Source organism: Gnatocerus cornutus, chromosome 5 (assembly GCF_029298725.1).
Source record: "Gnatocerus cornutus isolate USDA-ARS CGAHR chromosome 5, icGnaCorn1.1, whole genome shotgun sequence".
Lineage (NCBI taxonomy): Eukaryota > Metazoa > Arthropoda > Insecta > Coleoptera > Tenebrionidae > Gnatocerus > Gnatocerus cornutus.
The window spans coordinates 16,898,449-16,913,466 of NC_142237.1; the positions used below are offsets into that span (position 1 = coordinate 16,898,449).

The 15,018-nt window shown below is 35.9% G+C and overlaps 1 protein-coding gene across 5 annotated transcripts in view; it reads left to right on the forward strand.

The window, feature by feature from the left end:
* The window catches only part of LOC148175194 (homeotic protein spalt-major-like), a 149,741-nt gene that overhangs the window by 108,955 nt on the left and 25,768 nt on the right, over window positions 1-15,018 (forward strand). For 3 of the 5 annotated variants that reach the window (XM_088036151.1, XM_088036154.1, XM_088036155.1), the window contains exon 1: window positions 507-593. The exons of the other annotated variants lie outside the window; for them this stretch is intronic. In XM_088036151.1, coding sequence (XP_087892277.1) covers window positions 512-593 — 82 coding nt within the window. In that variant the 5' untranslated portion in view covers window positions 507-511. Of the gene's footprint in view, window positions 1-506; window positions 594-15,018 lie in introns of those variants that run through there. 5 annotated transcript variants of the gene reach the window in all.

Genomic DNA, 15,018 nt, shown 5'->3' on the forward strand with positions numbered 1-15,018 from the left:
TATCAGTGATTTATGAATCAGTGTCGGAATCGTCGTTGCGTTGAATGAGTAGAACCTGCCCCACTCCCCAGGTAAGAGCAGTGGGCGGGTCTTCGTGGGGCAGGCCGAGATAGTCACTTAGTCAATTGCCGCTCGTCGAGTCGGTTGCTGGTTCTGTCAGTCGGTACCGCAGGCGTTAAGCTGTCACAACCGCCGCGACGCACCCAGAGGACAACCGCCGACGTCTCCACCTCGTGCACCTTCAGGAATGTCGTAGTGTCCTGTTCAAGGAAGACCGCTGCGCGAGTGGCCGTCGACAAGAACCGACCCTTGCCGAGGGTGAGTTCGACGCGCCGCCCTTATCTAGGCCCCCACCACGGAACGGCGCCGTAACAGACAGCATCGCGGCGCCGACGAGTTCGTACGGCACCTGCACCAATCACGGCCACATCATAACTTCATATTCCGACATGAGTGCTTCTTGTAGTTAGGTGTTAAAACTGGTGACTGTTCAGTGAACTGTGATTTTGTGATGTCTCGCAGGAAGCAGGCGAGGCCCATCCGCCTCCTCGAGGACGACGACGCTCCTGCATTTCCTTCTGCTGCAGTCATCGGTAAGTCACACTTTGTTGTGACTAGACTCCTGGAGTTTTACTCACTCGTGACCGACGGCTTTTACCGATAAACACGCGAATTATGGCCACGATTACACCGGCATTTATCGAAAACCAGATGTAATGTAATACGCTCATACCGACGATCTCCGATAACATTCACCGGGTTCACGGGGCCGACGAAACCACCTGGACCGCGCGACGAAACCGAGACCATCTACTTTGTATACTTACAAACATAAAAACACGAAGGGCATGTTGTTGGCACTTTTTACAGATTTTTATTAAAAACTAACAGTAGAGACATAAAAATGGTAATTCCTCGATATGTAAAGATAGTGTCTGCTTTGACGAAAATAATATTGTTAAACGCCTGTGAAATCTCCGCATCTAATCTAAATTTTATTAATTTCGTATGATGTTTACATCTCCATAAAGATCTAATCTTTGCACTGTCTTTGACAAATTTGAAGAAACTAATAAAACTCTTAACAAATTTTTGTCTTATTAATTAAAGACCTTGTTGAGCTTTTACGAGCTTTATGAACATCAAGCTTCATTCACAAAACAAACATGGTTGTGTATTCTCTAATATCTAGTGTTCTCATGCTACTGGTGAACAAGAGGATTCTTTTACACAAAAATAAACGCTTTTCTATTTTGGTTTTTTCGCATAAATAATAAGCCTCGAAATATGAGCTTTAGAGAAATTATTTGATTTTTAACCATATTCATTACTTTCTTTTTTGCAAATAAAATACAAAAAACTGATTTTATTTGGAAAATCCGACACAAATTTCGTTAACTAAAAACTGCATCTTTAGAGAAAAATGTATTTAATTTGGTAATGTCACAAAATTATTAAAAATGTTATCCTTTATGACGAGAGTGTCAACTAAAATGTTATTTACTTTTGATAATTATTCAGACGATTTATGAAGCAAAATTTTTAGTTTTTGATTAAAAAAATCGTAATTTTTTAATCTTTTATTTTTATGGACTTTCGTTTGTATGTGTTCAGAGATTCAATCTCTCATTAATAATTCTGTAATAATAAAAAATATTTTGGAATTTGAATGAAATATCGAGATTTAATTTAGCTAATTAAAAATATAAAAGTCATGACTGTATTTAGCTTCTACATTGTAGAGGAAAACTTCTTGATTTTTTAAGTATATTTAGCTAGGGGTGGCTATTATTATCCACCAAATAAGTGTGGACATCTGGAATTCCGCCTGGAATGTGCGTTAATTATATCAAAACATGGTTTTATACCGGCGATTAAATGCCTACATGCAAAAATCTTCGTATTTAATTATGTAAATTACAGTTTCATGCGGTCAACAAATTTGTATTTTTAACTGCAACACAAGCATTTAATCATGCATTACCAGAGTAATGCACATAATGGGATTCCACAAGGTGTTGCGTTCGGCCTGTTTTAAGGTGAATAATTGTCTGTGCAAAAGTCTTCTCTGATGTCGTTTTACAATCAAATGGCAACAATCACTCATCTCATTGAACTAACTCTTTTCAACAAACGGCCTTCCACACGGCGTGACTAAACCTGCAAATTCTGTGAAATAACAGACAACGAAATAGTGCAATTGAAATAATTTATGGCTTTTAGCGTTCATAAAAGAAGAGCTTTCAATTTACTAGTTTGTTCATGGCCTTAGCTTTGTTAAAGAAGGCGAATGGGGGGTCGCTTTTAATCAGTTTCTGTAGCAGGTCGTACAAAAGCATGAAAATTTTACTGGTTTGGTGGTGGTGGCGTTTCTCTCATTTTTTTTTCGTGGAACGCGCAACACTTTTACTTTTGACAAGCGTTGGATCATTACTAAAAATTGACGGTCGTTAGCGGAATTACAGCCTTTAAACGGTCACCGACAGCCTGTGTTTGTTTTATTTATTTACAAATATGTAAAAGGGTGATAAAGAATGAAGTAGTGGTCAAGTGTTTATTTGTTCTCACCGAGAATATCAACAGTTTTAACGACGCGAGATGGTTTCTATAATTCTACCTTATGAGCTGTAATATTCCGACGGCTTCTTTAAGCAAGCCCATATAATCCCAAGCACAATTACAGTGTTTTTCTGTTGAGAATTATAAATATTTCTGCCCTATAAATTGTGCGTAATTTGTTCTTATTATGGCAATTTGAGTGAGTTTATTTCTGTCGTGGACTCCGAAGTATTTGGAAAATTGAAATACTTCAAGCGCGATGTGAGTTCAAACGAACCGCTTCGGAGTAAAACAGCCCCAAGTTGAAAACTCCTCTTCTCAGTACTCCCAAAAATCGCTGTATTACGCTAATTGCGTTTGTCATCTGGAAGATGCCAAACTGTCAGGTAAAAAGTCCGTGAGAATGCTTCTTCGACAGCTAACCGTGTAGTGCACATCAAATCATAACTGCTTATGCTACCAGTCTTGAAAAACTTGCTTTCCTGTTTAATTGATGATGGACGATCGGCCGACACAAAGGACCATAATTTGTTGTCAATTTCTGGATATATTGACGTTCATAATTGTGTGCGGCAGGTTTGATCTCGCTGTCTACACTTTTTATGATGAACGGCTAGTTCAGGGTGCATCTTTTTTCAAGGTCTTCAGAACCCGGTGGTCTTCCAGTGATCGATCGATGTTGGTTGATCAAAACAATATTTGCATCGCGTTTTGGGATGCTAACTGTTAAATTTCGCAGGATTACGTACTGGAACGGACGGTTTTTGCATCCGAAGCCAACAGAACTAATCGATTTGTTACGTAACTACTTCTCCACTGCCTTTGGAGCGGACGATTTTCTTATTTCGGACAATTTGTTCACGTTTACTCAAACCTGCTTGAGATGTTAACATCATACCGAATACCTGAGCAATGATTGTCATATTTTTAGATACAACTTGTTTCGTTTTTTGTTCTTGCTATTATTCTGCTTTGTGGTCTACAACACCAGAGTGATCAAATATAAATCACAGTTTTTGAATATGATGATGTTATTTATGGAAAAAAATTCGTTGCAGCTCAGACGATGAGCAACAGGTTGAATAAAAAAAATTCTAGAGCAACGAATTGTTAATTTACACATTAAACATTTTATAAGACATTAAATGTATTTTTTTGTTCCAATTTTTCCACATATTTATGCGGCTTTATAAATAAAACGAAATTCTGGATAATGAAAGTCAAACAATAAATATTTAGTTACAATTATTTTAATTATGGTTTTCATATAAATCCTTGGAAATTTAATGTCAATCAACAAACTAATTAGTAATAAATGTTGAAGTCTATAAAATGACTCAATTCTTCTTACTTCTGTCTAATTAAAATGGAAACTCTAAACAATCAATATTATTGTCAACATGCTAGTGTAGTTACAATAAATATTCACAAGTAAACTTAATTATTATTTACTACTTTTAATAAATTCAGCAACTTTATTTTCTTATTAATAATTTTACAAAAATATTATTTGATTATGTAGAATTTGTGGTGGTAGGGGTCGTGCCAAACGATGATGAATTGGTCACAAGTGTATAACAAAATGAAGACTCATTCCTTCATGGGAAATTTATAAGAGTGGTCTCCACGAGTGTGATGTTTTGCTTTTATTTAGAGATATTTTAGTGTAATAGCTATAAGTTCTCATCATGATGATTGTCATACTACTGATGGTGTCGGTCGCGTCTCCTCCAAGTATCTACTAAACTGGAATGGGCATAAGTGGGCGCAAAACAAAACCTGTTCGTTATTACCGGCATCGTTAATGGACGGTCGTAAATCTGTCATTTTTATTAGATAAATACCGTCGGTCGAGTTTGATAATCTCTTTATGTTATCGGGTATGCAGGTTAGAAAACAAAAGTCTTATAGCATCTATATTACAACCTCGCGCCATATTAATAAAGCGCCCGCCATTTTGTAAAGCCTCCAACCCTTTCAGTATGATAATCTCATTAAGCAGGGTGTCTGTTATGCCCGTCCGAGCGTAAGAAATAGCGGGGTGAAAAGGGGTAAAACTGGGTCGAGCGATCTTTGATCGTGCCGTTGGTCATACTAACACATGTAATAATAACCCCCAACGCAATTAATCGAGGAGGGTGCTTTGAAATTTGATTTTTCCGCCTGGTATTTACTCAGGATCGCTGCTAATAATCACGAGGATGGGATAGCAACCCCCATTCCAATGGAGTTGACAGGAAATTTTCACGATTCATTTATCAACGGTCCAATTGAATTTTGTGAATTTTAATGTTTTCGAGGGTTGTCCGTCATCCGACGGTGTCACTTTGCACTTTAATAAAAATCGTTTTTCTACTATTAGCTTCGATGGGGGTGTCGTAAATTATCCTCCAAGCCACCTGCCTTTTAAGGTCGTTTACCAAAAATTACACGCTCCGCAAATGATTGTCAAAGACATAAATATTGTCTGGAGCTGTCATTTTAACGACAGCGTAACGAATTTATCCTCAAAATATTCATTAAACAGAACAAAAATGCACGGTCGCCGTGTTTGTAACGCATAATTTTGTTTGTAAGTAAGCAAAAAGAAAATCATGCTTGATCGGTTGTTCTCAAATACTATAATAAATTTGTGACTCACCTAACCATAACCAATAATTCGCATTAAATAAAGGATTTATGGTTCTATGTTATAACTAGAAATAATTATGAAAAACCACGGTTACTTGCACCATTATTGCGCTAATGCATTTGTCACAAATTAAAAGAGAAATTACTCGAATCTCCTAATTAAAAATTAATTAAACACTGTTCTAACTTGTGTAATAAAATCGCCTGATGCCGAAACCGTTCATTGTTGCTCTAAACAAATAATAACCACCAACTCGTTACAAGAACCCAATTATCTGCATAAAACGGAATATCAAGCAAATGAAACTGACAGCGTATAAATTATGGACTATAATTGACTCTAAGTACATTCAGTGGCAATATTTTATTTACTTTTATTGACAGAAATCGAAGTGAAACCCTCTGTCTCGAGGGACAACCTGTCGACCCAGTATACAAATCGCTTTTGTAAACAAAACATTTCTTTTAATATCCGCGCTTATAGAAAATTAAAACCATTTTCTAAAACGACGAAAACATTTACATTCCCAGTACATTAACTTTTGAATTTATTAAAAACCATCATATACATAATGTATGGTTAACATTCTAAGTACTCGACACCAGGAATGCACGCACGTAAAATTGCATTATCCGGCAATTTAATTCTATGGCGGTCTTTACTCACGCTCTTATCTCACTGAAATATTACATTAAAAATTATATCTAATGTTAATGTCGCATGATTAAATTAAATATAGGAAATATTATTTACACTTTGTGGTTTCATAATATTTTTACGATTACTATCGCCAACGTGTCAGCGCGAGTGAATAGAAATTCGTAAATTATGAAAATATTATTATCATTTTACTTAGTCGTCCTTAACAAAATGCAAACCTCACATTTATGCCTATTTTAGCTCGATATTTGTTTCAAATTTATTCAAACTTTTTCAGTTTTTCATTTGACGCCACCATCAAAATCTATAGGCTGCTTCACAAATAGATAGCAATTCGTGAACTGGTCACGTTTTAGGCTTCTTAAAGAGAAATTCTGAACTTTATTTTGTCATAAAGGATTTTGTTTAGTAATCAATACGACCAAAGAGATGCCTTAAATTAACTAAAAGACACATATAAAGTCACATGGCTAAAGAAATGATAGAATTTTTCAAATCTGAAGTAAAATTTTTCAAATTTAAAAGACTGAATCAGTGTTGCCGGTAGGGGCAGAAGAGAGGAAACAAGAATACAAAAAAAAATGCACTGGTTTCACTGCCACGTTTGACGTTTTAGAAAAACTGCTAATTCAAAGTAACTACCGCTACTGCTTGCTCGCTCATTAGATAATAAAATAACTAACGAAAGTAGTTAGGACACAAATTATTGCAAACTCTTGTTTCATAAAGTCCCCAAACTTACCAGTTCACCGATTGGCGTCTATGTATTTACGAAACACCCCGTATATTTTCACATAATTACAATATTAGGTAGTGTTCGACAAATTTGAATGGTTACACGTGCTTCGACAGCAAAACTGTCATCATCAATGCTGCGATTAAACTGATGATGACAGTTTTAGTATCGAAACATGTGTTTGATTTCAAATTTTCGGTTACTGGGGTTCGTTTGTAGCTTTCGAAGGAATAGTTGTAAATAAATATTCCCTTGAAGGTACAAATGATCTAAAATCTTTTAATAAAACTGAAGTGAAGATCTTCGCAAAACCTTGGGCAACGGATTTCCACATTTTTTTTTACTTTGGAACTAGTCAGATAAGAACATTATTAATGGACTTACTCAAAAATTCTAACATCGTGTGAAGTAGATTACAATAATTAATTTTATTAATTAAAACAAGACAGTTTGATAAATTATTAGCAACAGAGAATTAAATAGCAACATATTGTATTTAAAACGGGCGAAAAACTCTCAAAAGGTGAAACTAACGTGTGTACTTTGTAATAAGTAATTGGCATAATAAATTAACTGTGACATTGGTATTGTAAAAGTAGTTTTAAGAAAAATTCATATAAAGAAATTGAAACCCCTGAAGGTGTTTTCAACATGGGCATTGAGGTAGTTTTTTATGTAAGGTGTTATGAAATATCCGAGCTCTGCTTGTAATAAAAATTGACAAGAGCAGTACCAACAACTGTATAAAAACATAGTCAAGATTTCGGCACTTCATTTAATGGTCAATTAAATTTCTCCATAAAACTACTGTTTTATCTATTCGATAATTACGCATTATTTATGGTAAATAATTTACATAATGTATAGTTAAATTTTTAATTCAAAGCAGAGGACAAAATAATAAATTATATTAAGACTACTTATGCAGCGTTTAACTTTTTCAAGCAGCGTGAAACGAGGCCATAATTTTCAATTAATAAAGTTACGTCTAGCATTCGGATTTAATGCCACAACCTAGATGACATAAATCTCCGATATCAACGCAATTCTAATCAAGTAGCAAGTTGTTCACCGCTAATACACTTGGCACAAGACTTGCCATTAGCAAAAAGCTGTTTTGTTGCTGTCACTTCCACTGAAGATAAAATTTGTAAGCGACTGTACCAAATCGCTATCAATTCTACCATAGCGGAATTTCTCACGTGCTATCGTCCGCCGATCGACATTTTTTAATTAAATTATTAATCGGTGCCAATCTTTCTTAATTTCGTGGCACATCTAAAAAACCAACAAAATACGATTTAATTGGACGGTTCCGTCAAAAGCGGACACTTAAACGCGTTTCCAGCCAATTTCTATTCGGGACTATTAAAGAACAAACTCGGCGTATTTTTAGCTGAGATTGTGTTTTAGCACTGGATTATTTTGGAACCACAACATGCCTTTCTATCTTAGATCGCTTAATAGAGACTATATTTAGACTTAGCAAAAAATTATCTGATTGTAAAGTACACTTTAATCGGGAAACGTGAAACTCGCTGTAAACATGTCGCGGAAAGCGAAATCAAGTGCTGCATAACTCTCAACACGTGGGATTTGCGACTTCATGAAAGTAATAAGCGAGATAAGCGCGGTTTATCGTGGCGGATACAGCACCACTCAAAAGTACAGTAAGAAAATAAATAATCACTTGAGTCCTACAGGTTTTCAATGGGAAAATTAGATAAACCATTAAAAATCTGCGAAAACAAAAATTTAGCCGCAGTGTTGAGATTACTTGATGGTCTGCAAACAGACCTCACTCATCGCTGAATCACAACAGTCAAAAAATCCGCTTGTTGCCTGTTACCAACCAGAAACCAGACCCTGATTGAATTAGATTTGTTTCCGTAATCGCCCAAATAACCGTTATGGATTTTTTCACAGCAGGGCGGCCTAATTTGTTGGGTATTATAGAAAAAATTTAATCCCCCTGACAATAGTCCACCCTAGATTTCTCCAACCTCGTGTCTAAATATATTGCTAATATTCCTTGGGCCAGTCGGGGTTTACATTTGTCACAAAAACTTCCAATTACATAGTTTTGTATTTATTCAATTGTAGAAATCTGAATTTATGGGAATTTTGAACACGCTCCCATCTTTAGCTGGGATGCACAAGCTGGTGACATATGCGCTGAGACAAGATAGTCTTTGATAGCATCTCATTCATGCAGCTGGTCTTTTGTGTTATAACAATTTTAAAGTAACATTAAATATATCAGATATGGATCAGCTCATTGCTGAAAGGTCCCTTTAATACAGGGTGTCCGACAAAAAAGTTGAGTGTTGAGCAAAATTTTCCCTGAGAATGATAGGATCGCTGTCCACTTTTTGCACGAGAAAATTAATTAACAGCTGCACTTGGTGTGTTGAGTGACACTAAGTGTGAAGTTGCAGTTTTTGGCAAAGTGGAAGAGGATTACAGAACAGTCTTTACATACTAAGTCGTCTGTTGGAGGTTTTTTAAGTAATGGTATGCATGACAGAGGTGTCGAGATGACTAATTGCCATTCAAGTGACAGAAACACGTCTTACAAATGGTGCTATCTGGGTGATTAATGAATTATGGGTAATATACTAAATTATTGTAAACGATACACAACACCCAAGACGTACAAGAACGCTCCATCAATTCGTCAAAATATATTTGGACCGGTTAGAAAAAACGAAACCGTTGCGTATCCCCAAATTAGGCCTCGCAGTGATTTTTTATTTGATAGGGTGGTATGACATCTCCATCCAACCGGTAGTATCACAATACGGAGATAGTGTAAACAATATGACAAGCGTCTAATACATATCCCCTCGTTCTATGTCCGATTTCACGGGCCAAAGACGCCGAATAGGGGTGCCAGGTCCGGACTAAAAAAGCTCGCGTCTGTCTAGATGTTGGTATTCAAGGCAGGAGCGGTGGTAGATGGGGGCCCACCTGCGTGGAATATGTGTGTATGGAGCTATTAGTGTCATAATGCGCCAGACGGCCTAATTACTGATGGAACTTGTCATAAGCACGAGGCGCGCTCATTTGTTGCGTACCGGCGACATTTTGTCAGGCTTTTATTAATTAATATTCGTCTTATCCATCATTCGGGGCTCATTAACTCGGAAAGGACCAATTTACAAGTCGCTACGCACTTATTTAAAGAGAGCACTTTTCTACATGACGATTTATAAGCGCGTCACGTTGTCACATAACTCTTCGCGGCGTCATCAGTCTTACGGAAAATTATTTTTAATATTTATGGCGGGGTTTGGAAATGTGGAATAACGGGGGTTATTAGCTTCAAGATATAGATCTTGAGATGATCCTTTTTTCCGTAACATTTTAAACAGCCCGGAATCTAAATTTTGTGGCAGCAATTTGCTTTTATTTTTTAATTCTCTAATTTTACATTGCCGGTATTGCGAGCAGGACAAAACGTTCTTCGATGCCAGAACCATTTTTCTATAGCTGGATACGTTAGTTTTATTTATCATCAAGATAAACATCAGACGTCGCACCGTACAAAAGAAGAAAGTGTGTTTTTTCTATTTTCAATTTATTTTAAGCATAATTAATGCCGTGCTAAGTTTCGTATGCTTCGTTGGACCCAACATTGTGAAAAATAAAATAATTGTGTATGAAATCATAATTTATGAGCAGTTCGAGCAAGTCTGTAACACGCTAATATATTACGATAAAATCAAATGTGAGTGACAGCAAGCTTATTTTTGAGTTTTATTTATATTCCGGTGGCGCGTTTCCGATATCCTTGTTTCAACTCCCTGCGGAACCATAGTGGAAAATGGCAAAACAGTGGTCATACCGCTACAACCGTGATGAGATTTGCATCCCCGCGAAACAGCAACCCTTCGATAACAGCACGCTCCTTTATGTCAACCGGCTGCAATATCCTCCGACTACAACAGTTATATTATATTCCCAGCAATATCCAGTATTTGCACAAGTCGCAGGGATATATTAGCATGCTGGCAGGGTGCCAGGAGCGTTTTGAATTTCATATTTACTAAGCTAACATTGGTTCGCCACCTAAACGTCTCGGCGCTGCCACCCGAGGGCGTCTCGACGGTGTCGCTGCCAGTTAGCCACCGAATTAAAACTGGTACACTTTAACTTAATGGACTTACTCGACCGGAATTTATACTGACTTTGGTGGTCGCTTTCAGGAATTAGTATACTGAATGGAGCTATAGAATACTAATTTAATTTCTTTCGATCCAGGTAAAAAGTAGGCTTGCTTGACTCGTTGTTTATTTATAGGGGCGTTTGTCCATATTATGGCCCATTCAATCGGCTTATTTTATTACGGATCATCGGTAAATTAAATGAAAATTCAATCCCGGCGCGATTTTTTAAAACTTCGTTCACACTGAACTAGTCTAAAAAACAAAGAAATTGGAATGTATTCTCCCTAAAAACTGCGCGTATATTTCATCAATATCCGATGAAATCCCATTTCCTTAAAACTTTTTATGAGAGCGTGGAGTAGTCGGAAGTTAAACAAAAGACATAAATTTTTGAAACGTCGCTGAACACATTCCATACATTGACTTTATTAATACAATCTAATCCGAGGAGCCTCTCGAGATATGATTGCAATATTCCTAATCACAATTTGCCCGGTTTGATGGGGCTACACCCCATTAAGCTTGAGTCAACTTTCGTGTAAACTTACCTGGAGCACATATGGCACTTAATATTAAATCTTTGTTTTAGTTTACTTCAGCACGAGCCAAATACAGACGAAACGTTATATTTCCAAATCCCGTGCGACGAAACGCATATGTGAGTGAGGGGTTCCACTAGTCTGTTATTTTGGGACCACCAGTTCGGAACTCCTTAGCCATGATTTATATTTTTTTAATACTCCTCCACAAACATCCACAATAATTCATTCGTCTTAGACCGCCTTTCTTCAACAACAATACTCTTTGTGTACAGATACTGCGGCATTATTGTCGCAAAATATCGGAGGTTGAGGGCTTCGTTGACAAAAATTTGTACAAGTTTAATAAAGCGTACCCGAAAAGTTTGGGTGCAACCAACCAAATAACTGTCGTTGAAAGCATGCGAACTTAGATCCTCGAATGATAAAGCCAGAATGGTATTTAATGCGCATTTAAGTCGTATTTTTGTCCCATTTCGTAATGACGGATCCTTCAAAGAGTTTGAAGGGCTTCGGTTAAACGTTGCATTAATGGGGTCGCTGAAATTTTTAAGTTTTCCTACTTGAGTTACTGAAGGGCGACGCCGCGCATCTTCGGCAAAAAGTCCCTTTTAATCGTCGACTTGTAACTAATACTTTACGCCCCCTCTTTCTCAAAAATCTAGCGATTTTCGTGTTCAATTAAAAAATGTAAATGTTGATGCCCACGATCGCCCAAGTTTTGGTGACAGCACGCATCATTTCTGTCAGTTTTTTCACCTGCTCGAATTTTCACCTTGCATTTGATTATTCGTTGCATCAATTTATCACCGAACTAATTCGATTATTATTCTAGTCTCGATTTAAAAACAACAAAAAACTATTAAATTAATCGCTGAACTTTCATTTGATACGGGTTTAGGGTTCATTGTAATGAGTCTAAAATATACTTGGCAGGTTTCAGCGTTGGCATATTAACCGCTAAATGAACGCATCAGCGACAACAAAAGACCCAAATTATATGTTGATGTGTCAATGTACAACAATTGCGCAGTAAATTGATTAAAAGAACTAATTAGAAGTACGAGCGTGTAATATTTCTGCAAAATATTCAATTTCCATTAAGTAGATTTGGACCGCTTCCAAGGCAAATTCGTAATATTTCATACCGTTACGTGTGACATTTATGATAAATAAATGCGATCAGCTATTAATTTTACGGTAATTAACGCATTTTCGGGTGTGGTCCAGTCATTAATCAAAGAGTCTATTCGAAATATGGCATTGGTAGGACGCGCGTTACAAGCCTACATTACCGTTAATAAATTTGAAATATGGCGATAATGACAAAAAATGGTAGAAGTATTACGTTGCTGTTGCGTGATGGCTTGGAAAAAAATTGCGTGACATCAGGCTGTTTTACTTCCTGCTGTAGAGATGGCAGAAATACTCGACACTTCGCGTTATGAAAAATCTAGGGAATACAACGAACGTCACGGAATATCGCTGTTTTTTAACACCTCTTTATTGAGTCATTAGAATAACACCAATGCTAACAAGTTTACGAAATCTTGGCGAGGTGGAAAATCGATCGATTTATCATACAAAGAACGCGCGGAAAAGAAGTGGGAAATTCGGGCAAAATCTAATTTACTATTGACGACGAGATTCTAAAATTTCATTATACATATTCAGGCACATCGATAATTCTTCGAACAACACACAAATCTTTGTATTTAATGAGAGGCTAATTACTAAACGTCGTTACTCCACTTAAACCAACCCTGTTCGTTATCTAAATAAAATATAAAGGTTAATTTAGAGCAAAATGGGTCACATCCAATTAGTCAGAATACATTGTGTCACAAGCCAAACTATTTTGATTTTTCTCTATAATTATACTAAAATGTTGTATAATTGAAACTACTTGTGACACTGTATGTTTTTACTAAAACAATCCACTGGATTATCTATATAGCTAATGCATAAATGTATTTAAACTCCGTATCTATTACAGAAATAACAATTGTTATTTGTTTAATATCTAATGGACAAATTATGTATTATAAACCAATAAGTGATTAAATTATAATTATCGTATTCATTTTTACATATATTTTGTTATTCTTTTATCAAGTATTATCACTTAAATTAAAATACCGTGTCGTTCAAAAGTCACATAGGTATGTGCCCATGTTCTTCAATGACGTTCAAACTAAAATTTTTATTTAGTCTAGTGTAGGAGTCATTTTGTATTAATTAAAAACATTTGGATTTTATTCTGCTTGACTAATGTTTGTCTGGACAAGATATTAAATTTTTTCACTATTGTAGTCGTCCTGAAAATTTGCCAAGTTTCTAAAATATAAACCGTTCATATTCGCTTCAATTCCTTCCAGCAGTGTTATTTTTAAGAAGCCGATTTTACATAATTTATCTCGCATTGTTTAGAAAACACCTTCGAACTTTTATTTGATTCCAAAATTAGCACGAGATAATAGAGATTCAGAACAACACATTTTTTCAACGCGGCCTGAAAACTATCGTGTCAAGCTTCAGCGAGCGTATTGACGAAAATTCGAAAAATTGCATGCAATACCGGACGCCGTTAAAAACCCAAAAAAAAGTTGCGGAAACGGAGATAAGCTCTTGAAAAATATGTTTGCTTTGTTATAATCGCACGCTAAGACAGAAGCTTTAATAACGTCGACATAACTGAAAAATGTTGATTTGGAAGTATAATGTGCACTTTAAAATTCAAATGGGGTAAAACAGCTAATAAATTTTATGAAAATCTTGTAGCTAATTCGGATTTAAGTCAACAGAGTGAACGAATTATGAATACAATTTCCTGCAGTTGAGTTGTCATAAAAAAGTTGAAATGTTTTCTTATGGACGTAATCTTAGGGCTTCGCGTGCCTAAATCCAGATCGCTTCCGTTTGCGGCTTCACCGGCACCGACAAATTAACCACAAATTATTTCGCATGTGTGAGGCGCCTATTTTTTTAGCGACAAAAAATTTATAATTCGATGTTTTGGCACGTGTTAAATGTGTTGTTTGTCTCCACATTGTAAAAAATCGGTATGAAGGAATTTCACTTAAAGAGAATTTCACAATTCTGAAGAACCAACATATGGTAACCATACTGACATCCCATAAATTAGCTAAAGTGATTATAAAACAACAATAATACTTTATATTTTAATATGTTGGGTAAATAAATATACCATAAAAATCGGAGTGTTTATGACGGAATTTTATTTGTGACATTAAAGGATGGTATAAATATTATGACAAACTATAAGTGAATCCGTTGTCCTGTTCACAGAACTGTAAAATATTTTTTATTGTCACGTGTGGCTTTAATGTGTCGCATATGGTACATTAGAGCCACTCCATGTCATATTTTATAATAGGGTTTGTTTCGGATGCTATTGATTATAGTTAATGCCATGTTAAATTAATTTAATGTGTTCGATGAAGCTGGTAAAAAAGAACATATGTCCGGCTACTAAAAGCTAAATTTAATTATGCACTTGATAGTATCGTTAATTTAAACTACACATCTTTGGGGCTCAGTTTGACTATAAATTTCACATTTGTTGTTTACACCCACATTACTTTGTGATGCAATTCTCAAACAAATTCTCTGTTTGTAATTGTTGAAACTTTTACCCGAAGCAGTCGATTTTTTTTTTATTTCATGTCTTTGATTGAAGAAACAGTTTTTGTTTCTGTTAAA